The sequence below is a fragment of the Felis catus genome, chromosome D4 (assembly GCF_018350175.1).
Source record: "Felis catus isolate Fca126 chromosome D4, F.catus_Fca126_mat1.0, whole genome shotgun sequence".
In the NCBI taxonomy this organism is placed as follows: domain Eukaryota; kingdom Metazoa; phylum Chordata; class Mammalia; order Carnivora; family Felidae; genus Felis; species Felis catus.
Genome location: NC_058380.1, coordinates 11,650,868 through 11,675,834, shown reverse-complemented (window position 1 = coordinate 11,675,834; position 24,967 = coordinate 11,650,868). Strand labels below are relative to the sequence as shown.

Here is a 24,967-nt window from a genome sequence, read left to right as displayed (position 1 = left end):
TCCTTCCTTAAACCTCTTGAACCAACGCCTGCCAGCTTCAGACTTCTCTTTTGCAGCTTTCCCACCTGTCCCAGCCTTCATAGAGCTGAAGAAAGCTAGGGTCTTGCTCTGGGTTAGGCTTTGGCTTAAGGGAATGTTGGGGGTGATGTGGTCCTCTATCCAGACCACTAGAACTTTGTCCATATCAGCAATGTGGCTGTTTCCCTTTTTTTTAAAAACAATTTTTAAAATGTTTATTTTTGAGAGAGAGAGAGCGAGCCTGAGTGGGGGGGGGGGGGGCGGGCAGAGAAAGCTGGAGACATAGAATCCAAAGCAGACTCCAGGCTGTGAGCTGTCAGCACAGAGCCCGAGGCAGGGCTCGAACTCACGAATCCCGAGACCATGACGTGAGTCGAAGGCGGATGCTTGACTGAGCCACCCGGGGGCACCAGCTGTTTCACTTTCTTATCACTTAGGTGTGCATCGGAATAGCACTTATAATTTCCTTCAGGAGCTTGTCCTCTTGGCTAACTGTTTGGTGCAAGAGGCTGAGCTTTTGGGCCATCTTAGTTTCCAAAATGGCTTCCTTGCTAAGCTTAACCATTTCTAGCTTTTGACGTAAAGTGAGAGACATGGGGTTCTTCCTTTCAGTTGGACACTTAGGCCAGTTAATAACCCTATAGTGGCCTCTAACTTCAGTATCATTGTGTCTTGGGGACTAGGAAGGCCCCAGGAGAGGGGGAGAGAGGGGGACGGCTGATTGGTGAAGCAGAACACACACAACGTTAAGTTTGCTGAGGTGGGTGTGGTTAGTGGCTCCCTAAAACTATTAGAGATCATTAAAACAAATGCAATGACAAAGTCTGATTGCAAACCAAGTTTGCAAATACTGCAAAGATTACCAGAACATGACACACAGACACAAAGCGAGTAAATGCTGTTGGAAAAATGGGACGGAAAGGCTTCTTCAATGCAGAGTTGTCAAAAACCTCGAATTTGTAAAACCTATAATAAGAGGTGTGTCTATACTGGTGAGATGAGAACACTCGAAAAATCGGGCACGCACTGTGGATGTCTCAGGGGAATGAATTTAAGACTATCGCCCCTCTTTTTTTAAACTGTTACCGCCACTGTACTGTTTTAACACAGTTCCCTGCTGATTAATTTGTTTCCCAAAAACCCGAGAGAAGCCTGAGGGCATCAGTGATGCATACAGGCTGGCAGTTCTATGTTGGACCTTCCAGCACTTGAGTGACTTCTGCTAACTGTAAATCCAAAATTGTTATCACCTAGTAGATCCTATAGCCCTGGGGCCTCAACCCAATTCACTCAGACCCCTGCTTATGCTGCAGTTGGAAAATGTTGAGTATAGGAAGATAATCTTGGTTTTATTTGAAAAGCAGCAGTGCTTTGGGATGAGACTACTGAATTCTCTTCCACCTAGGTAGGGAAGGAGAGCACAGAGGCCAGAGGCCCCTGGCCTCCATGCAGAGGGCAGGAACCAGAAGCTGTTCCCCCATCAAGCCTTTGTGCCTCCGCATTTCTATTGCTACCCTTTCTCTTTATAAAAAGATGACAGAAGCAATTATGGGTTGAATAGCTTCTCTCCAAAATTCCTCTGTGGAAGTCCTAACGCCCAGAACCACAGAATGTGGCTCTATCTGGAGGCAAGGGGTCTTTATAGAGCTCAAGATCTTAAAAGAAGGTCACTAGGGGGAGCCCTAGTGACCTAATATGATGGATGTCTTTACCAAAAGGGGAAGCTTGGACACTGAGACTGACACACACACACAGAGGGGGAAGCCCACGTGAAGACACGGAGAAGACAGCCATCTCGAAGCCAAGGTGAGGGGCCTGGAACAGATCCTTGCCCCACGGCCCTCAGAAGGAAACAACACTGCCCCCCTCCTCTCTGACTCCTGGCCTCCAGAACTGGGAGATGATAAATTTCCTTGTTGGTAGTACTTTGTTACAGCAGCCCTCTAATCCAGTATGGTAGCCATTCCTGGGATTTAGAAAGTTTTCTTTTTTAAGTGAAAAATCTGTAAGATACTCAAGGCCATCCCTTACGGGGGGTTACTTCGAGAAGTACAGCCACCTAGGAGTCGAGAGGCTGCAAGGGGTGGCTTGTCAAAGATTCAAAGTGAAGAAAAGGATCTTTCGACCTTGTATTTGTCGATCCTCTGTTAACGCTGGTGCTGAAAACAGTATAAAGGGCATTTTCGATGCTGAATCCCCAAACCGCTGCAGGGCCTTTCCAAGAGACTTCGGAAGAATGGGCCTTGACAGCTGAGGAGGTCAAGCTCGGACCCCGGGGAAGATGAGCCCCTCCTGTGGTGCACCTGCTCCTCACACGGACTGCAGAGCAACCTGAAAGGTGGCAGGGGCGGGGCCCGTCCGAGGCAGCTGCCTTTGTCAGCTGGAGGACGTGACCCCGCTGGCCGTGCACACACGGCACGGAGGGTCTGCGAGAAAGTCCACAGCGTGGACAGAGCCCAGTGAACGGCAGGCACACTTGCTCTTAGGATTCAAGGACTTGTGTCACTCCTTGCGCCCCGTGGTCACAGGTGCCTTTCCACCACTAGGTGGCAGCAGGGCTTGCTGCAAGAGAAAAACAGTCCCAGGCTGGGTTGCTGGGAGTGTGGTAGGAGTCCCCTGGGGGTCACCTTAGCTTTGCTTTCTGGTCCACAAGAAGGGGACCCAGAGACAAGGCTCCATGAAGACATCGGCAGAGATTAGTGCTGCACAGCAGAGAATGCCAAGGACCCCTCGGGGCCACCAGAAGCTGGAGGAAGGGAGGAAGCATCCCCTCCTAGAGCTTTCCCACGGAGCATAACCCTGCTGATACCTTGATCTTGGACTTCTGGCCTCCACAACTGTGAGATGATACATTTCTGTTGCAGCCCCCCAGATACGGGTACTGGGTTTTAGGGCAGCCCTAGGAAGCTAACCCTGGTAGAGACAAACCAAAGGAAGCCGAGCCCTCAGAGCCCCACTCCTCAGTCCTCCTCATACCGTTCGCCACACTCAGGGACTGCTTATTTATTTATTCAGTGCATAATGCATACACCTTCTCCGCCCTACCAAATGTGCCGCCTTCCTCCTCAGATCCCACAAGAGCGAAATGGTAGGAATGAGGACAGCCCTGTTCCCTCGGTCCACGGATAGGTTGTAATTTGCTTTCTTAAAACCCATCTGTTCCTAGTGTGGGTTCATTTGGAGTTTGTTCCTGCAGGCTCCATGCCTGGCGGCTTCCAAGGTCACACCATTGGAGGCTGTTCCCTTTGCCCAAAAATTGGAAAGGCTCGGGAGAGTAGCAAACATTGGCTCCCCCTGACACGGCAGAACATGGAAACTGAAATCCCAGAGAGAAGCGTTAGAGAGATTCTAGAGGGAGTGGGGAGGTGGAGAGAAGCCAGCGTCAAAAGGCAAAGATGGAAAAATGATGGGGTGACCCTTGGGGTGCCCCGGATGCAGGTGCCTCAGGCAGAGCTGACCTCAAGGCAGAAATCAAGGGGGCCAGTGAGGCCAGGAGGCACTACAAAGCTAGGACACAACAGAAAGGAAAAAAAAACAAAACTTTGCTACCCTCCCTGCAGCCTGTCATTCAATTGCTAATTATGGGTGTAATTTAACTGAAAAGCCAGAATGCCTGGGTGACTACCCATGCCCTTAGCTAATCCTTAAACAGTAGTTTAACAGTTTTTTTTAATATATATATAATATATATATTATTTATATATATTTATTTATATATATATTTATTATATATATTATTATATTATATATTATATAATATATTATATATTATTTATTATATATACATTATATATATATTATATATTATATATATTTATTTATATATATATTATTTATATATATTTATATATATATAATATATATAATATATATTTTATATATATATATATATAAAAACCACAATCCTATGGGAGTCCTCCTATCCCAGACCAATGGGTTGCCTCGTTAATTTGAAAACTGTGTCAGTATGGGAATCGCTCACAGTTGCCATAGGTCTAGGAGCTGGGAATCCATTTTGTCCGTTCTTCTGCACGTCTTACAAGTATTCTTTGGTCAGTGACGTAAGGGGGCCAAGCATTTCTGGGAATAAACAAAGGGAGCTACTTTGCTCTTGCTGAAATCTCTCCATTTCTTCCCAATGTGGTCATATGGCCGAAGGAAACTGCATTCTGGTTAAATGCCTTACAAGCCAAGGGCACTGGCTTCCTCCTCATCCTCCTCCTCTGCTCTCACTAAAATCTACCAAGATCCCAAGCAGCCTCTTTGGCAGATGGGGATTCTAGCTCTCTGCTGAGAAGCAATAGAATTGCCCCCGTTTCAAATAAACACCCCTTGCGGCAGCCAGTCTGGCTCAAATGGGAGTGATTAAAGGGACCTGATACTCCGCATACAAGTCTTTAAGCTCAATGCCAGTGAAGCGAAATCCACAAATGCTGTTTCTCTTGCCAGAAAGTTCCAGTGGATTTTCTAAGACCCCCGTGACCTAATTTAAAGTGTTTTTCTTCTTTTTTGGTCAGGCTTTTCTGATACATAATGCTACGATAAGCTGTTAATTCAATCATTTTCACTTCTCTGCCACTCTTCGTCCTGTGATCAAAGAGTATTATTAGCCACCCTAAAGACACATTAAATAATCAAGCTGTCCAACAGCTGCACATCAGAGCATTAATCTCCAATCCAGGCAAGGCTAAGAAATGGCTTAACTGTTTCTTGTCCTCTGCCCACAGCTATTTTTACACCTCAAACAGCCATCTTGCAGAGACACCTCTCTGGATGAAAGCACATATTATTGAGAGGATGTTAATAGGGAAAGTGTGAAAAAGAAAAGGGTAGAACCTGGAGACTAAAGAGAAATCTTTCAAACTTCTGCTAAAAAGAAGAAAGTCATTGTTTAGTGGCATCTTTCAAACTTCTGTGTTCTTAAAGCAATCCCATGATCCCCCACGGACCCATCCCTGCTCAGCTAGTCAGACCCATAACATTTTTCAGCAGCGTTTGGTTGGTTGTTCCCCTTCTCCTTAAATTGCATTCTACATCAAGCAAAGAAGCTGCCTTAGGACGTGAAATAACCGCTACGGGGACAGCGTCAGTGCCTTAGAATATGTGAGACTATTCAAAAAGTGGAATCTAGTTCTATTATGAAGACGGCATGATTGCCCATTTTCAATCAACAGAGCCTGTTCATCGCTGTTGTATTCTTTTAAATACCCTCATCTGTGCCATCAACTCAAAATTCAATGGCAGACGCATCTTTGGTCACTGCATAAAACCCTCCTGAAAAACAACTCCCTTGACTTGAATATTTGCAAATGAAGCAGAGAGCCTGGAACTCTTTGGAGTGAAGGTCAATGGTCTTTTTCAAAGGAACGCAGGAACCTGAACCCAATGCTTTAGTGAGGGTGATGGGACAATTAGCTGCCTTTCCAGGTAAACTATGCTTTCAATTTCATGTCAGATCACAGCGGAAAGCAGGATAGCTGGCTGAACTGACAAGTGTATAATGTGGGTGGATCCTTAAAAGGAATTTCATAGGTTACCCGGTGTGCATACATGATGTGGTTTCAAATCCTATTTTTAAAGGGTTCTACACAGTAGTATATATTAATAGACAAATAATAGCACCAGGGGATTAGGTTGTATCTATCTGTAGAGAAACACTGTATCCTAAAGGAGGAGCATGAGAGAAACCTGCCTCTGTCTGGTTAAACGCTGAAAACAATGTCACCACCAAAGCCTCCAAATGCCCTTCAAGTAAGGATGCCTTTGATTACGAGGATTCTAGAGAGGTCCAGAGGAAGACGAAAAAAGGTCTTTGTATCTTTTCCATTCACTCTTTCAGAGTGTGGAGGCAAACTGCAAAGAGTGGCCCAGGAGCTGTATCCTTTCGGAACTGAAAGGGCCTGCGAAATAAAAAATAAAAGCCTCCAGCGTGAAAACACAACCTGGAATTACTAATGAATGGTGCAGCACTTTCTAGATGCATTGCCAAAAAATTTAAGTCTAAATACCGTGAAGGTTCAGGGTAGAGAAGGTGATGAGACAGCAACATTTGGAGAAACCAGTGCTGTGACTCTGGCAAAACCTCCTTTGCCACAACTCCACGTAATTTGGAGGAAGTCAGGGCAGGCCAGAGCTGGTGAGTTAATGATCCATCTTATAGATGAAAACACTGAGGCCCTAAAAGAGTGGTCAATTCAAAGCCCACGATTGGTGAGAGGCAGAGATAGGCACAGAACCCAGGTGCCTATTTCTGGGTCATTCCTTTATGTCCCATGTGGTTCTGCAGCAGGGGAAGGGGCTAACTGAAAGGATTAGGACAGTGGGTGGGAGACCATTTCTGGGGATCCATCAGATCTTTGTAAATAATAATCAGAGGTCACCTGCCTTTTCCTTCCCATGCCCTCTGGTGGGCACACAGGGTCGTATGAAGACGTGCCCGATCACAACAGACTGAGGCGGAAACACGAGAATCCAGCCTCTTCTAGCAAACCAGAAGTTAGGGATTTTAAAGATGTTTGTAAAGATGTTTCTGTTCTGGAAAATCATTATTTTGATCGAAATTTACTTAAGTGAACACCAACAGTGTGAAGTGAGGGGCTTTGGGGCAGACTCCCCCCAGTGGGGTCCTTGAATCCCAGCGCTTAATCAGTTACTCTTTGGTTGCATAACTTGGGGCAAACTGATGATCTTTCTGTACAACGGAGCTCCATTTGCTTCGTGGGTTGTGGGGATTAAGTGGCTTAAGACCAAGTATTTAGGACATTGCCAGGCTTGTAGGAAACACTGAAAAATGTTAAAGGGCTTATGGTTAGTAGCTACAAAATAGGATTAGGCTAGAGCAGCTTTTGTCCAAGCTTGGTGAGAACTTCTACTGCCTCGGCTGCCCGAGTCCTCTCACTTCCTGTGCTGCTGAACCACAAGGGACCCTGTGCGGGGAAGGCTGGGCAGATGACCACAGCCACCCGGTAACTATCACCACTGTCTCTTCCAGTTCTAAACTCCCAGATCCCTTGAGTTCTAAGTGCTGCTCAAGTGTTTTCAATACAACCAACCATTAATATCGTGGCTTTTCCCTGTGGCTTCTTGAGGCAAGCATTATCCTTTAGTGAAATGTTGTGCTTGTCAGGGTCCAAGAAAGGCACAGAAGCAGCACCGTAACATCAGACACTGATAAAAGTACATAAGCAGGTTCCTTATAAATGAAACTGTTAATACCAGGGAGGAACAGCTGAGATGACTAAGGAGACAAGCTTTCTACCAAAGGAATAAGGGTAACAGATAAGGGACTGGCGTCAGCAGGGCCATTTAACCACCTTGTGATCTTACATTGCACGCAGCAGTATCCCATGCCCCCAGTTGGTGCGAATCTGGTTTTTAGAAGAAACACACAAGGAGCACAAACTCTTGGCGCATGAAGATGAGATTTCACTTCCTCTTTCATTGTAGACTTCCCAACTTCTACTTCTGGATAAAACCAAACTTGCCCTGGGACCAAAAAATTACTATAAACCTTTTTTTTTTTTTTCCTATTTAATTCCCTATCTTCTTGGTGGTAGAGAGGAACCAGCTCTTCTGTAAGGATTTTACAATACATCATAGCTTATTTTAAAAAGTGGGGGTGGTGCGGGAGGAGTGTTGCCCAGTGGAAAAAAATTGTATTAGTGCCACAATCAGGATATTCAGAGGTCCTTTCCCAGTGGTTGTTGTGGGGAGAGGGCTTCGAGGTCAAGGAAAGCTTATCTGAGAGGGAGATGTCTGAGCTGAGACTGAAGGAAGCAAGGGAGCAAGCATGGAACAACAAATTATGTCCAGACAGTAATAGCAAGTGCAAAGGTCCTGAGGCAGAGACATGCTTGGTTACGGGAGGAACACCAAGGCCAGTGTGGTTGGAATGGTATCAGCAAGAAAGACAGAGGCAGGGAAAGGAGGTCAGAGAGGCAGGGTGGATCAGACCATGCAGGGCCTTGAGGACTGTGGATCTTACTCTGGGAGGGGAGGGAAGACACTGGAGGCCTCTGGGATAATGAGTAGCATTCTCGGTGACTGATGTCCTCCAGAGTATACTTGAGGGGAATACAGGGCTAGGCTGGGGCATATGGACAAGTGTAAAATGGTGGTGTGGGGGTGTTCCTGCGCTGGTTCCCAACGTGGAGCTTGCACACACATGCGTGGAAAATCTGAAATCAACACTTGGCCTGTTTCATGGGATTTTTGTGCAGGTGTACAGGGATGTGGGGAACGCGTGTGGGATGTACTTCGTAGGGTAAATGCCCCTTCTCCTCTTTTACACTGGAGTCCATCATGTATCTTTCCAGCCCTCATCTAATAATTCAGTTAAGCCACTGCAGACAACTTGGCAGGCACTAAAGGGTGTTCACACACGGGATCACTCCTCATCCTGTAAGCAGCCTCGGGAGGCGGGCATTATTTCCCTCCTTTGGCAAATAAGGACACACAGAGAGGTTCCTGTCCAGATCACGCAGCTGGTGGGTGACAACTGAGGGAGAGAGCCAAGATTCTTGAGTGCTGACTTTCCCCCACAACCCTGTTCTGTGCCTCTTAAGCTACCAATTTCCCAAGGCAGTGATCCAGAATTCGAGAAGATTTACACACAAGAGGATACACATTTGAGTTCAAGAAGGCCTGACTTTGTTGAGAATAACATGGAGAAGCCACACCCTGCCTCATGAGCAGGGGACTTGTTCTCTGGTCACATACGCCGATTTTGCGTCTCACCCTACCTATTCTTTTGTGTGATGTTCTACGCGAACTGTGGGAGAACACGGCTTGTGGAAAGACACGCCATTCGCAGAAGTGACGGGGTGCCGCTGTTTGTTTAAAACCCAAGCATGCCTGTTCTTGTGTCGGCTGAGGCCTGGGTCCGTCCGTCAACCAGGAGGGAAGGGAAAGAAAGGAAAATTACTTACTAAATAGACATCCAGCACAGAGGCATTATCATCCTGCATTTCCAGAGCATTGGACTCCGAAGTCAGGTAGATGGTCCCCTCTTCCAAGGTAAATGTTGAACTGGAAGGTAACCCTTTACTGGAAAAACAAAGAAGAACGATGAGCACGTGGCCTCCGGAGCGAAATCCACGGATACTTGCAAAGTTGTGGCTGAAGAGGCCGAGTTTGGGAAAGCCTTTGGGGATAAAAAAAAAAATGATTTTGAGAGTTCAAAGGAAATAAGGTCCTGCCCGGAGATAGGCTCACTTGAGTTTAAGGAATTTGGTGGTGCCAACAGATTTCTCCATGAGATGCTTTACATTTCTGAGAAGTGATTTGTGGGTCCCCAACCTCGGGAGGGTGGAGAGCTATAATCCAGAGGCACACGGGTCAGCTCTGACTTTTGAGAAATTGGTTCCCACTGCCTACATTTTCCACTTGGAGTATTCATGCTCTGGTAGTTGATAAAGATAACCTTGTGCACCATCCGTAGTGACGATTTCTCTCTACTGTTCTCTTTTCCTTTGAGGTGGGGAAGGTCCAGTTGTGACCATGGTTCTCAAACTTAAGTGTGCATCAGAATCCCCTGGAGGGTTGGTTAGAATCCAGTTTCCTAGGCCCTATACCCCCAGATTTGATGAAGTTGATCTGACACAGAGCCCATCAGTTTGCATTTTTTAAATTAAGTTTATTTATTTGAGACAGAGACCGTGCGTGCAGGGGAGGGGGAGAGAGAGAATCCCAAGCAGGCTCCACAGCACGGACAGTGCAGAGCCTGATGCAGGGCTCGAACTCCCCAAACCGCACGATCATGACCTGAGCTGAAACCAAGAGTGGGACACTTAACTGACTGAGCCACCCAGGCGGCCCATCAGTTTGCATTTCTAATAAGCTCCAAGGTGAGGCTCATGCTGTTGTCCCTGTTGTCCAAGGCCTACACTCTGCCTAATGATGACTGACGTAGGCACCGAGCACTGGTGAAAACAGCCTACGTGTGCCTTTGGTAACAGGAAGGACAAGAGACGCAAAGGAAGGCGGCCAGACAGACGTACTCGTGAGTGAGGTACGAGGGAAAACCACCTTGTTTTGTCATGATGGGAGAGCCACTGGCACCTGTTGAAGTAATCAGCCCACTTTGATGGTAGTGACACTGGGAATCAAGCTAGGAGCTCAGGAATGCGCAAGTTAGATCTTGAAACTGGGAATTTTCCACGGGAAGGTTCTGCAAGAACACAGCGTGGCCAACAGCAGTGGAGGGCCCGGTGAGCTGTGGCAAGGGGCTGGCCGTCGCCAGGTGGAGTCCACCTGCCGAGGGACGAGAGCGGGAGTGTGGAAGACTGCTCCCTCTCACCTGCCCTGTGAGCAGGTCCCGCCACCCTGCAGGGCCCCGCTCCTAGCTCACTGCTTCTGAAAACTCTAGTCCAAAGCCATCCTCTGAGTTTTTTGTCGGAGCCTCCCAGCTCAACAGGAGGCTGACAGGACCTTCTAATCCTCTGCCCGTCCCTACTCTGGGAACGACACATCATTTTCTTTCCGTGCATGTTTACCCATCAGTTGAAGCTATGTCACATAGTTAGAAATCCTGACCTTTTCAGTACTGGAAAAAAAAAAAAAAAGGATCACTAGAATTGTATGAGTCTTAATAAATCAGGTTCATTTGAATTTTTTCTGATCATAAAAGATACTGAAACAATAACTGTAAAAATACTACGAAAGTAGTGAGAAGGGCACAGGAGTCTCCTGTGGGCCTCTCATTTGGTGATGCGGGGGAACGTGAAAACGAAGGGGTAAAAGCCACTGTACTCTGCCTGGACAGGTTTTCTCTTACATTCTGGACACTGTAGAAAAAAAAAGTCCTCTTTGTTTTCAAAAACCCCACAGTGTGCGACACACAGTTTGTGCCGAAGGACTTAAAAGAGCAGGGTGAGGGTGACCTCTCTCCATGGAGCTGTTGACTTCATAAACCTTTAATGTTTATTTCTGAGTGGGGGGGGGGCAGTGTGTGAGTGGGGGAGGGGCAGAGAGAGAGGGAGACACAGCATCCGAAGCAGGCTCCAGGCTCCGAGCTGTCAGCACAGAGCCCGACGCGGGGCTCGAACCCACAAACTGTGAGACCCTGACCTGAGCTGAAGTTGGTCGCTCAACCGACTGAGCCACCCAGGCGCCCCATTCTGTAAACCTTTAGAGATTTCTTGGTTTGGTAAACTGTCAGCCTTCAAGGGAAGCTGCTTTGAGAAGCACTGTGTAGCCGTGAATACTGCTCAAGTTATTTTTTGCACCAAAAGGATGCAGTGATGGGTTTTAAATGACATTTGCTTTTCAGCTGCGATACTGTCACTCACAAAAGACCAATTATCTACTTAAACATGAAACCAAGAAACAAGGTGGTCAGAGAACATATGAGTGTGGTATGACTTTTGATTTTTATCCCTATTTTGGGGGTTCATAATTTATTTTTATGTAATTAAAAAGTCTCTAATGGCTTCTGGGGAATTTTATGAACACAGAATTTATTTGGTGAAGTTCAAAGCTAAGTTTTCCCCTTCTTGTCTGAGTTTTTAGTTGTGATATTTAAGAGTATAACCAAGAAGATTCTGGAAGTGATTTTTCACTTCCAGAGGCTCTGTGGAGGCTCTGGAAAGCTCTGTAGGCTCTGTGCCTAAAGTGGGGCTTGAACTCTTGATCAAGAGTTGCATGCTCTATGGACTGAACCAGCCAGGTGCCCCTGGAAGTGATTTTTCTTAAAATTTTTAAATTTTTTTAACGGCAATAGATGTAGCATAAAATATAGCTAAAAGTCGTGTTCCTTTTTCTCCCATCCTTTTGTGACCCAGTCACTCCCCTGGAAGTAAACTTACATATTTTTCAGTCTAACATTTATCTTCTATTTTTGGTAACTATGAGTAAGCTACTAGCATGGTTGAGAAAAATTGGGTATCTTGTGGGATTTGACAGGTACATGTATGAATTATTTTACCTAAAATACACTGTTATATTATAGAAAACAAGAAATACCAGATTCCCTCTGTTATTATCTGATCAAATTTGATAAAATCAAACAGATACTAAAAAAAAAAAAACCAACCCACTCTATTAGTACTGTTTCTCACATGTGTTAGGATTCTTTCCTATCCCAACAGAATATTCTGAGCATCATTATATTTGGGGGATGAAAATGAGACTCATAGGGACTTAAATCCAGGTTATGTAAGGACCTCTTAAAACAATAAAAAGGCAAATCTCCCAGGTGAAAAATGAGTAAAGGATCTGAATAGACACTTATCCAGAGAAGATATACAAATGGCCAATAAGCCAATGAAAAGATGCTCAACATCATAGCTCATTAGGGGAATGCAAAGAAAAACTAAACCAAGATACCACCTTCACACCCACGAGGATGGCTATAAAAAAAGATGCTAACACGAGCCGGAGAGGATGTGAGGACACGGGAGCCCTCCTCCACTGCTGACGAGGTTGTAGAAAGGTGCAGCTGCTTTGGAAAACAGGGTGGGGGGTCCTGAAAACCAACTGACCCAGGAATCCCACGCCTACACAAACAGCCAAGACAAATGAAAACATACGTCCACACCGAAACCTGTACATGAATGCTCCCAGGACGCAGGTTTCAGAATAGCCCTGAAGTGTTCATAACCCAAATGTCCACCAGTTGATGAACGGGTAAATTAGTCCTACAATGGAATGTCATTCAGCAGAAGAATAACAAAGGACGGATGTGTGCGACAACATGGGGTAATGTTGAGAACCTTATGCTAAATGGAAGAAACTGGTCCTAAAGGACCACATATTGTATGATTTCACTTATGTGAACTGTAGAGAACAGGCGAATCTAGAAGAGACAGAAGGCAGAGGAGTGGTTGCCGGGGGTGGGGGTGAGGTGGGGGGAGAACAGGAAATGACTACTATTGGGTGGGAGTTTTCTTTAAGTTTATTTTTATCTATTTTGAGAGAGCATGCTTGGTGACACCCATGTGTGAGGGTCTACAGGTGGGGGAGGAGCAGGGAAAGAGGGGGAGAGAGAATCCCAAGCAGGCTCCATGCTGTCAGCAGACAGCGGACTTGGGGTTCGATCTCACAAGCTGTGAGATCAGGATCTGAGCCGGAATCAAGAGTCGGACGCTTGCGGTGCCCGGGTGACTCCGTCGATTCAGTGCCGGACTTGATTTCAGCTCAGGTCATGACCTCACGGTTCATGAGATCAAGCCCTGCATTGGGTTGTGCGCTGATGGTGCATAGCCTGCTTGGGATTCTCTTTCCCTTTCTCTCTGCCCTCCCCCACTTGCCCAAGCATGTTCTCTCTCAAAATAAATGAATAAACATTAAAAAAAAAAAAGAGCTGGGGGCACTTGGGTGGCTCAGTCGGTTGAACGACCAACTTCAGCTCAGGTCATGATCGCACAGTTCGTGAGTTCGAGCCCCATGTTGGGCTCTGTGCTGACAGCTGGGAGCCTGGAGCCTGCTCCGGATTCTGTCTCCCTCACTCTCTGCCCCTCCCCCACTCACACTCTTTCTCTCAAAAATAAACATTAAAAATAAAAAGTGAAAAACACAATTACCATATGATCCATCAATCCCATTTCTGGGTATATACCCCCCAAAAAACTGAAAACGGAGTCTCCTATGTTCACCCTGTGTTACGGGCTAAACATTGTGTCTCCCCTGACCGCCCTCCACCCACACCCCCACCCCACTCCCGTTCATATCCTGACCTCCAGTACTTCACAATGTGTCTATAGATAAAGTCTTTAAAGAGGTAATTAAGGGTAATGAGATTATTGGGAAAGGCTCTAATCCAATGTGACTGGTGCCCTTAAGAGATGTGTACGTGCACAAAAGACGTATAAAAGACAGTGTGAAGACACGCGAGGGACCTCTACGTGCACAAAAGACGTATAAAAGACCGTGTGAAGACACTCGAGGGACCTCAGAAGAAACCAAACTTGCTGCCATCTTGATCTTGGACTTCTTGTCCCCAGAGGTATAAGAAAATACATTTCTGGTGTTTAAGCTACCTAATCAATGCTGCGTTGTTAAGGCAGCCCTAGTGAACAAATACACCCTTGTTCACAGCGGCCAACAGGCAGAAGCAAATCAAATGTCCACCAATGGAGGAAACAGATAAACAAAATGTGATACATACGCACAAGGCGGAATTATTCAGCCTTGCAAAGGAAGTGAATTCTGACATGTTAATGGGTGAATCTGTAGAACATGGAACCAAGTGAAATGAGCCAGGCATTAGAATACAGATATTGTATCAATCTACTTCCACGAGGCATCTAGAGTAATTCAACTCACAGAGGTAGAAAGATGGTTGCCAGGGGCTAGGGGAATGGGGAGTCACTTCATGGGGACATTCAGTTCTGCAAGATGAAAACAGTTCTGGACAGGTGCCTGGGTGGTTCAGGAGGCTGAGCGTCTGACTTCGGCTCAGGTCATGATCTCACAATCCGTGAGTTTGAGCCCCACTTCGGGCTCTGTGCCGACAGCTCAGAGCCTGGAGTCTGCCTTGGATTCTGTGTCTCCCTCTCTCTCTGCTCCTCCCCCCATTTGCACTCTGTGTGTGTGTGTGTGTCTCTCAAAAATAAACATTAAAAAAATTAAATGATGAAGATGGGAAATTTTATGGTAAATGCACATAATTAACAAGTTATTTAAGCTTCCAACTTTCAATTTAAAAAATGACATAAGAACTCTGTAAAATGCATACAGCCCTATGTCAATCATCAGGCATTGATACACTTAAGTCCCATTAAATGCACTCAAAATAATCTGACATTAATACATCTTGGCACGGAGCTACATGACCAATCCACTAATCTTTATATTTGCTATCCTCCTTATTCAGTACATAGTGAGATCCGAGCACAGAACTGACATGTTACCTCCCTAAAACTATTACGTCAGGTACTAACTACCGCCTGAGAAAAGGGGAGAATGCATTTTAGGAAAACAGATACCTGAGCTGGTAACGCAGCACAGGCAGACTGTGAACTTTGGAACGAGACAGTTTTGAATTCTGGCTCATGTGCGTGGTTGTGGGTGATACTGGGTAACTTTTTTAACCTCTCTGGAACTCTGGAACTAGAAGCTCCGGTTTCCCACATATAAAATGAGAACAATATCAAACATGCAAGGTTGTTCGAGGGATTAGCCTCATGCATGTACCACACAAACACCCTTTTATGCACGCTGTGGTCTAGGGGCCAGGAGGGAGCAGAGATGAAAATCAACGTCTCTGCCTCATGGAATTTACATAGTATCGAGGAAGGCAAATACTTCAAGCACAGAAAAGAGATACAAGGGAGGGAGGGGCGTAGACCATCTGTACACAGCAAACTCTCCCTGCTCTTCCAGTGGAGTTTTAAGGCTCTCAGGCATGAGTTGGACACTAGGGGACACGTGTATGTCCCCTCTACTCCATGGGACACTATCCTGCCCTCTGTAGTATGCCACTGAAGTGCCTATTCCTGGGCCGGGACAGGTACCCCCACTCCCTGACAGCTCTCTCTAATGATCACAGGCTACCTGCCCCACTCATTTCTTGGCTTCTCTAACCTCTTTTTTTTTTTTTTTAATGTTTATTTATTTTTGTTTTTTTTGTTTTTTTTTATATGAAATTTATTGACAAATTGGTTTCCATACAACACCCAGTGCTCATCCCAAAAGGTGCCCTCCTCAATACCCATCACCCACCCTCTCCTCCCTCCCACCCCCCATCAACCCTCAGTTTGTTCTCAGTTTTTAACAGTCTCTTATGCTTTGGCTCTCTCCCACTCTAACCTGTTTTTTTTTTCCTTCCCCTCCCCCATGGGTTCCTGTTAAGTTTCTCAGGATCCACATAAGAGTGAAACCATATGGTATCTGTCTTTCTCTGTATGGCTTATTTCACTTAGCATCACACTCTCCAGTTCCATCCACGTTGCTACAAAAGGCCATATTTCATTTTTTCTCATTGCCACGTAATATTCCATTGTGTATATAAACCACAATTTCTTTATCCATTCATCAGTTGATGGACATTTAGGCTCTTTCCATAATTTGGCTATTGTTGAGGGTGCTGCTATGAACATTGGGGTACAAGTGGCCCTATGCATCAGTACTCCTGTATCCCTTGGATAAATTCCTAGCAGTGCTATTGCTGGGTCATAGGGTAGGTCTATTTTTAATTTTCTGAGGAACGTCCACACTGCTTTCCAGAGCGGCTGCACCAATTTGCATTCCCACCAACAGTGCAAGAGGGTGCCCGTTTCTCCACATCCTCTCCAGCATCTATAGTCTCCTGATTTGTTCATTTTGGCCACTCTGACTGGCGTGAGGTGATACCTGAGTGTGGTTTTGATTTGTATTTCCCTGATAAGGAGTGACGCTGAACATCTTTTCATGTGCCTGTTGGCCATCCGGATGTCTTCTTTAGAGAAGTGTCTATTCATGTTTTCTGCCCATTTCTTCACTGGGTTATTTGTTTTTCGGGTGTGGAGTTTGGTGAGCTCTTTATAGATTTTGGATACTAGCCCTTTGTCCGATATGTCATTTGCGAATATCTTTTCCCATTCCGTTGGTTGCCTTTTCGTTTTGTTGGTTGTTTCCTTTGCTGTGCAGAAGCTTTTTATCTTCATAAGGTCCCAGTAATTCACTTTTGCTTTTAATTCCCTTGCCTTTGGGGATGTGTCGAGTAAGAGATTGCTACGGCTGAGGTCAGCGAGGTCTTTTCCTGCTTTCTCCTCTAAGGTTTTGATGGTTTCCTGTCTCACATTTAGGTCCTTTATCCATTTTGAGTTTATTTTTGTGAATGGTGTGAGAAAGTGGTCTAGTTTCAACCTTCTGCATGTTGCTGTCCAGTTCTCCCAGCACCATTTGTTAAAGAGGCTGTCTTTTTTCCATTGGATGTTCTTTCCTGCTTTGTCAAAGATGAGTTGGCCATACGTTTGTGGGTCTAGTTCTGGGGTTTCTATTCTATTCCATTGGTCTATGTGTCTGTTTTTGTGCCAACTAACCTCTTTTATTTTATTCTTTTTTAAATTTTTTTTTAACATCTATTTATTTTTGAGACAGAGAGAGACAGAGCATGAACGGGGGAGGGTCAGAGAGAGAGAGGGAGACACAGAATCCGAAACAGACTCCAGGCTCCGAGCTGTCATCACAGAGCCCGACGAGGGGCTTGACCTCACAGACCTCACAGATCTCACAGACCACGAGATCATGACCCGAGCCGAAGTCGGACGCCTAACCGACTGAGCCACCCAGGCGCCCCTCTTTTATTTTTTTCAAAAACACTTTTAATGTTTATTTCTGAGACAGAGAGAGAGCGAGCGTGCAAACGGGGAGGGGCAGAGAGAAGGGGAGAGAAAGAATCCCAAGCAGTCTCCATGCTGTCAGCACAGAGTCGGACGTAGAGCTTGATGTCACAGACCATGAGATCAAGACCTGAGCTGAAGTCGAGAGTCCGACGCTTAACCGACTGAGCCACCCAGGCGCCCCTTGTCTAACCCTTTTTATTTATTTATTTTTTTTTAATGTTTTTTTTCAACGTTTATTTATTTTGGGGACAGAGAGAGACAGAGCATGAACGGGGGAGGGGCAGAGAGAGAGGGAGACACAGAATCGGAAACAGGCTCCAGGCTCTGAGCCATCAGCCCAGAGCCCGACTCGGGGCTCGAACTCACGGACCGCGAGATCGTGACCTGGCTGAAGTTGGACGCTTAACCGACTGCGCCACCCAGGCGCCCCTGTCTAACCCTTTTTAAAGGTGGGAGAGGGGTAGTCAGCTACCAGTTGCACAACTGGTTTTGGGCCACTTGCTTTTCAAGTCCTGCAGGTTTGTTTTGGGCTTCAGTTGAAGCTGATAATAAAAACAATTCATCTTAACATTCTGTTTTTAGCCAAGAGATTAATAAAGGTCAGAGACACCATTGAAGATAAAGCTGTATCTTTGCTAATCAAGAAGCACTTCACATAGAATACAAAGTTATTTGTGCCATAGAACCTTTCCATTGTATCCTTGAATATGCATGTGAATGTCCATTGCTACTTCAAAAAATTAATGAAATGTAATTATTAAAATAGGGACGGGAGCCTGGGTGGCTCAGTAGGGTAAGTGTCTGGCTTTGGCTCAGATCATGATCTCACAGTTTGTGGGTTCGAGTCCCATGTTGGGCTCTGTGCTGACAGCTCGGAGCCTGGAGCCTGCTTGGGATTCTGGGTCTCCCTTTCTTTCTGCCCCTCCCCTGCTCACACTCTGTTTCTCTCTCAAAAATAAATAAACATTAAAAAAATTTTTTTTTAAATAGGGATATAATACAAGAATAAACCATCCAACTGAGCCACCTGGACCCATTGCCTGCAGCCATTTCCTCCGTCCTTGGAGATGCCTTGAGGAGTAAAAGTAAGATTAGTTCTAAAGAGAATTTTCCCTTAAATGCCTGAGCCACTGGTCAATTTCATGTTTGTTTCTCTACCTTCTGCCATCAGGGGACATTCTTGCTCCTTAGCCCTGTTTTCTCACTGCACTGTAGATTTCCTGGGCATTAGAAATTGGAATCAATTTCTAATTTGACAGATTTCCAAAGCCCTTTTTTGGGGTCACTGTAAGTGAGAGCATCTCCCTTGGGAGCAATGCCCTGAAAGCCCAGTGGTTGTGGGAGAGGACCTGCCATTCCTTAGCCTCCAGCTCCGGAAGATCCATTTCTAGAAGCGATGTTACGTGGCTGGGTTGAAGAGTCTGGCTGCCTGCCTGGGTTCTGCACCATCAACTTTTGCCACCATTCCCTCAGTTCAGACTGAGGGCTAATTGAGACTAATTTGCAACAAGGCGTCCAGGAAACTGTTAATCTCCCCAGTTCTGTTCTTCCCTTGTAAAACCAAAGGAACTGCCAATACTCTGCAGCTGCTCAGGGCTCAGCTCTTTGCACACGTTGCAAACTTGTCATAGGGAAGCTGTTCAGGAGGGGGCATTTCACCCCCTGCAGGGGTGGGGGGGTGCGGTGCAGAGAGACAGACATTAATGGTTTCCTGATGTCACACAATGTTACGAGCAACATTACTTTGGCTTCATTGGAGAGCACCAGCCGGCCTGCCCTGCTGAAAACAGTCATCCATGATTTTATAGCCTGGAACACTCTGATTTCTGTTTGCAGACCTAATGAGTGTTTTATGGCTAATTCTCAAGGGGGCATTTGCTCAGGGGGCACATGGTATGATCCAAAGTTTTTTTCTTTAAACGTTGACCTCTCAGGAGCGCCTGGCTGGCTCAGTTAAGTGTCTGATTTCAGCTCATGTCATGATATCATGGTTCGCAGGGTCGAGCCCTGCACTGGGCTCCACGCTGACAGCCAGGAGCCTGCTTGGGATTCTCTGTCTCCCTCTCTCTCTGCCCCTCCCTTGCTCATGCTCTCTCCAAATAAACTAAAAAAATAAAATAAAGTTAACCTCTCAGTGCCTTTATCTTCTCATCTTTTAGCCAAGTAACAAAAATATATCACATGATACAAATGACATAAGATGAAAATACTTTCCTGTCCTGACCCCCAACCTACCCCCTTCCTTGGTGGGGGCAGCTCCTTGAGTGATTTCACTTTTTAAAAACGTTTATTTTTTATTTATTTTTAATGTTTATTTATTTTTCACAGAGACAGAGCATGAGCGGGGGAAGGGCACACAGAGAAGGAGACAGAATCGGAAGCAGGCTCCAGGCTCCGAGCTGTCAGCACAGAGCCCCACGCGGGGCTTGTCAACTGCGAGATCATGACCTGAGCCAAAATCAAAAGTCGGAAGCTTAACTGACTGAGCCACTTAGGTGCCACTTAGGTGGAGATTTTAGTGTTCTTTCTCTCGTGGTTTTATTTAAGCCATTTTCTTTTGGAAACATCTCAGCACTGAAGAGAGGGGCAGGAAATAAAAGCAGCTGGGCAATGGTATTGTCTTTTTTTTTTTCCCCCATATTTAGCCACTTTTTCCACTTAACATGGCAGAAATAACTGCCCCCAGTGATTTCTCTTTTTAGCATTTCTGGTGGTTCTCAACCCTCAATAGGAAGGACATACACCTTTCCTACACGGCACTTCCTCTCAATATCTATTTATATTTAGTATGTAACTATGAATGATACACTTAATAACCTTTTAAAATTCCATTAAGCATATGCCATGTATCTTTAACTTCTCATATTATTTCATCTTTGTTCCTGCCCTCCTCTCTCACTTTGTATCAGACACCCTTAAAAAATTTTTTCTCTCTACTTTGTCATGTCTGTTAATGTTTATATTCTATCTTGTAGCTATAACCACAGTTTTCCTGCTTTGTCCATGGATTGATTCTAAAATTAGAAAACTGATATGCAGAATTTATATTATCAGGGCTATGGAAATATTGTTCACACCTGGCCAACAGGGAGTCAGTGTTCTGTTTCCCCGCTCTGGATTCAAAACCATGCTTGCTGGGCTGTGTAAAGAAAAATATTTGCAACCACAAGGTTAAATGGAGTTATCTTTGACAAAGCAGGAAAGAGTATCCAATGGAAAAAAGACAGTCTCTGTAACAAATGGTACTGGGAGAACTGGACAGCAACACGCAGAATGAAACTGGACCACTTTCTTACACCACACACAAAAATAAACTCAAAACAGATGAAGGACCTGAATGTGAGACAGGAAAGCATCAAAACCCTAGAGGAGAAAGCAGGAAAAAACCTCTCTGACCTCAGCTGCAGCAATTTCTTACTCAACACATCTCCAAAGACAAGGGAATTAAAAGCAAAAATGAACTATTGGGATCTCATCAAGATAAAAAGCTTCTGCACTGCAAAGGAAACAATCAACAAAACTAAAAGGCAACAGACAGAATGGGAAAAGATATTTGCAAATGACTTATCAAAGGGCTAGTATCCAAAATCTATAAAGACCTCACCAAACTCCACACTGAAAAACAAGTAATCCAGTGAAGAAATGGGCAGAAGACATGAATAGACACTTTTCCAAAGAAGACATCCAGATGGCCAACAGGCATATGAAAAGATGCTCAACATCACTCCTCATCAGGGAAATACAAATCAAAACCACACTGAGATATCACCTCACGCCGGTCAGAGTGGCTACAGTGAACAAATCAGGAGACTACAGATGCTGGCGAGGATGTGGAGAAACGGGAACCCTCTTGCACTGTAGGTGGGAATGCAAACTGGTTCAGCTGTTTGGGAAAACAGTGTGGACGTTCCTCAAAAAATTAAAAATAGATCTACCCTGCCACCCAGCAATAACACTGCTAGGAATTTACCCAAGAGATACAGGAGTGCTGATGCATAGGGGCATAGGGGCACTTGTACCCCAATGTTTATAGCAATGTTTATAGCAGCACTTTCAACAGCCAAATTATGGAAAGAGCCTAAATATCCATCAACTGATGAATGGACAAAGAAGATGTTTACATATACAATGGAATACTACTTAGCAATGAGAAAGAATGCAATCCTACTATTTGCAATAATGTGGATGGAACTGGAGGGTATTATACTAAGTGAAATAAGTCAGAGAAAGACAGATACCATATGTTTTCACTCATAGGTGGATCTTGAGAAATGTAACAGAAGACCATGGGGGAGGGGGAGGGGAAAAAAGTTACAGAGAGGGAGGGAGGCAAACCATAAGAGACTCTTAAGGACTGAGAACAAACCAAGGGTAGATGAGTGGGGGCGGGGGGGGGGTGTTGAGGAGAGGGGAAAGTCGATGGGCAGGGAGGAGGCCACTTGTTGGGATGAGCACTGGAAATGAATTTGACAATAAATTATAGTAGAAAAAATGGAGTCATCTTTTTAGTTTTGCTTAGATTCACCATGTTTTAGGCTGCTTCACCTTGGGGGGTGTTTTTGCCCTTTAGAAATGGACTCCCTGCCATGGGGATTAAACCCAGAGAGAGAGTATGGACTGAGCTGGTGGAGGCGCAGATACTGGCCCTGCTCCTGGGATCATTAGTTACTGGTCTGGGCAAGTCCTGACACTGAGCCCGGGCTTCCTCGTGTATATCGGGAGTGACAGGCCCCGCCCCCCTCATGGGGTCATCCAGGGGACCAGGTCAGAGGGTCACGCTCTTCCCGTCCAAATGCAAAGCAGCAGCGCCTTGAGCTTCACCTCTCAAACTGCACCTGTTCCGTGGTGGGGGTGGGGCTTGGACGCGACCTGCCTGCACAGATTTATTGTAACATTTTGTAAAGAATCCCTTTCTGCTCTTTTGAGTTTAGCCGCCAGAACGTTAACTGATGAGAAAAGCGGACAGGAAAGATATCCCTGTAGAGAAAACCCACTAGAGCAGTCAAGTCTCACAGGCTGCAAATACTTGTTCGGGCCTAGGGAGGGATGCCGCGTAGGGGCACACACTTCCGATGCGATGAGATGATCAAGCCAACCCCCCCCCCCCCGCCCCTCTCAGAAAAGCTCCCCTCTCGGCGCTATGGTTGGGGGGGGCTGAGGCAGCCATGGGGTAGGGAACTCTGAACCATGGGCCCTGCTTGCAGCCCGGGTAGAGTCAGCCTGCAGGTGCCAGGGCGGCGCGCCTCCTCCAGGGTGAGCTCCTGGGCTGAGCGTGCAGGAGGGTCTGCGAGACTCCCCGGGGTGGCCCCTGACACGTGGGAAGCCCTCGGCCACGGTCAGGGCATCTCGAATGCTTCAGCCACCCAGCTCCCAAACCGCGCAGGGGGCTTCCAGAGACATCTGCTGCTCCCTCTCTGCCTTTTCTGTGGGCCAGCCACGCGCCGCGGTGCTCTCCCACTTCTGCTACTTTTAGACGCGGAGGCCGCGTGTTCCGGAGGGGTGGGGGGGCAGTCGGAGTGCGGTCACTGTCTGGGGAATCCACTGAGGGCTGCCCTGTGGGCTCCTACTCTGGGTGAACCTGCTTGTCTCCTCACAGAGGTGAGCGCCCGAGGCGCCAAGCCTGCGGCAGACGCAGCACCGAGGGCGGCACTTTGACCCGGCAGGTGAAGACAGAAGTGAACGAGGGGCCGCCAGGTCTCCGCTGCTCCCGGTTCTAAGAGCTGGTGGCAGCTGAGTGCCCCTCCCCAACCACCCCGCCCCCAGCAGCCGAGAAACACACGCAAGAATGAGGAGCATGGGGTGGGGAGGGGTTAGAGGAAGAAACCTCTTCCAGAAAGGAACCCTCCTCCAAGTTCAGGGACCTCTCCCACCACATATTTCTAGGAAATTTCTTTTTCTTCCCATACGCCTTTAAGCTGGCCTTGGTCACTGACAGCGAGGTCGATACTGTGATTATTTCATTTAATGCATTATTTCATTTAATCGGTCGAGATAACCCTGTTAGGCTGGGTCTCCTCCTATTTCTAACATGAGTATTCGGGCGAAGTCCTCGAACCACAGTTAATAAATGGTGGCCCCTGGATTCCACCCAGGCCTGATGACTGGAGCCACGCCCTACACATATTGCCTCCACATAGCCAACTACTGCAGAGAAATAGGCGTTTGCTGTGCTTCTAAGATATTCAGCTTCTGTGTGAAATCAAAGGAGAATGTCTCCATGACCGTGGGTGTCCTGACTGGGAACGGGCGGGAGGGAACTTTCTAGTGTGAAGGGAATGTTCTTTATCTTGATCTGGTGATGGTCACCTGCGTGTATACATCTGTCAAAATTTGTGGAACGACACACTTGAGGCTTGTGCATTTTACCATATACAAATTATATTCCAATAATGAACCGTCAGCATGAAAACCATGTCTGCTTTTCTACTCCAAAACTAAGTCATTCCTCCAAAAGTAGACTCAGTGCCTACTTTGTTCCAGGGACTGTGCTAAAAGCAAAACAGAAGTCAGTAAATAGTTTATACATGCCTGGGTCAATGACTTAAGTCTTTGAAAAAAATAGGAAAAATATATAATGATTGCTAAAAAAAAAAAGCAAGTAAGTACATATATCATCATTATAAAATATAAAAAAAACCAAAAACCAAAAATTAAAAACCTTGACAATCAAAGAAATTTCTCCTGGGCTTTACAATGAATCATTTCTGTTCTCTTGGAAAAACATGTTTTCTGTTCAATCTGGCAGACGTTAGTATCAGAATTAATTTCCTTCCCAGAGCGCTTATGCATGGAGTTGAGACATAATCTATTTAAGTAGGTCCCAGAGGTAAAGCTTAGGGGGATAAAACAAATTCTAATATGAGCAGTCCATGAAAACACCCCCAGGTAAGTGGCAGGCACTGAAAAGAGGTGATTGTGCTCTAGCTTCAGCAAAGCACCACAAAGGCACCAGGAATTTGAGACCTTTTGTATCCCAGGGGGCCCATGGCCGCCATGGCTGGGAGAAGCAATATGGGACGTGGAAGAATGACCCAGAACAAGAGGCAGGGTAGCTGAGTTCTTGGTACTCACAAGTTGTGTGTGCTGTGAGGACACACAGGAGCTAAGGAGTGAGGAGACCCACTTAATATACTGGGGCTCCTGTTTCCTCCTCTGTAAACATCAGGACTTTGAACTTGATGAGGTCCTTCGAGCTTCGGAAAGCTTGGATTCTAAGCCTAGTTGGCCATCTCTCAACTTCCCCCGAAACCAAAGCTTGAGATCAGAGTAGCATATCAGAAAGTCTGAAATCAGGATGCTGAAATGGAGGTGCCTTTTGCTGTCTAAGGTGCTGGAGGTACCTTTTGCTGTCAGTTTCAGAGAAACTGAACAGGAAGAAATTCATTCCCAACATCAGCGCAATATGCTGCACCTCAGTGATGTAACTAACTCCTACTACAGATGATGTCAGGCAGCCAGATATTCTGCTATCTCTTCACACTTACTTGCTACAATGATTGGAAAAAATAGTCCAGAAAAGGAAAGCTTCATTCAGAGAGATGGTGTCACGGGTTGAATTGTGTCCTTTAAAATTCCTACGTTGAAGTCCTGGCCTCCTGGACCTCAAAATGTGACTTTATTTGAAAGCAGGGTCATGGTGGATATAACGAAGACGAGTTCACACTAGAGTAGGGTGGGGTCTAATG

General features: G+C 45.9%; 1 protein-coding gene across 9 annotated transcripts in view; it reads right to left on the bottom strand.

Annotated features, from left to right (window-relative positions):
* PIP5K1B (phosphatidylinositol-4-phosphate 5-kinase type 1 beta) overlaps nt 1-24,967 on the bottom strand; it is a 317,417-nt gene that overhangs the window by 17,925 nt on the left and 274,525 nt on the right. For 4 of the 9 annotated variants that reach the window (XM_019815741.3, XM_045043291.1, XM_045043293.1 and 1 more), the window contains exon 12: nt 8,946-9,063. In XM_019815741.3, the coding sequence (XP_019671300.2) occupies nt 8,946-9,063 (118 nt within the window). Of the gene's footprint in view, nt 1-3,946; nt 5,919-6,648; nt 6,802-7,461; nt 7,504-8,945; nt 9,161-24,967 lie in introns of those variants that run through there. The other 5 variants (XM_045043287.1, XM_045043289.1, XM_045043288.1 and 2 more) reach the window with 5 other exon arrangements.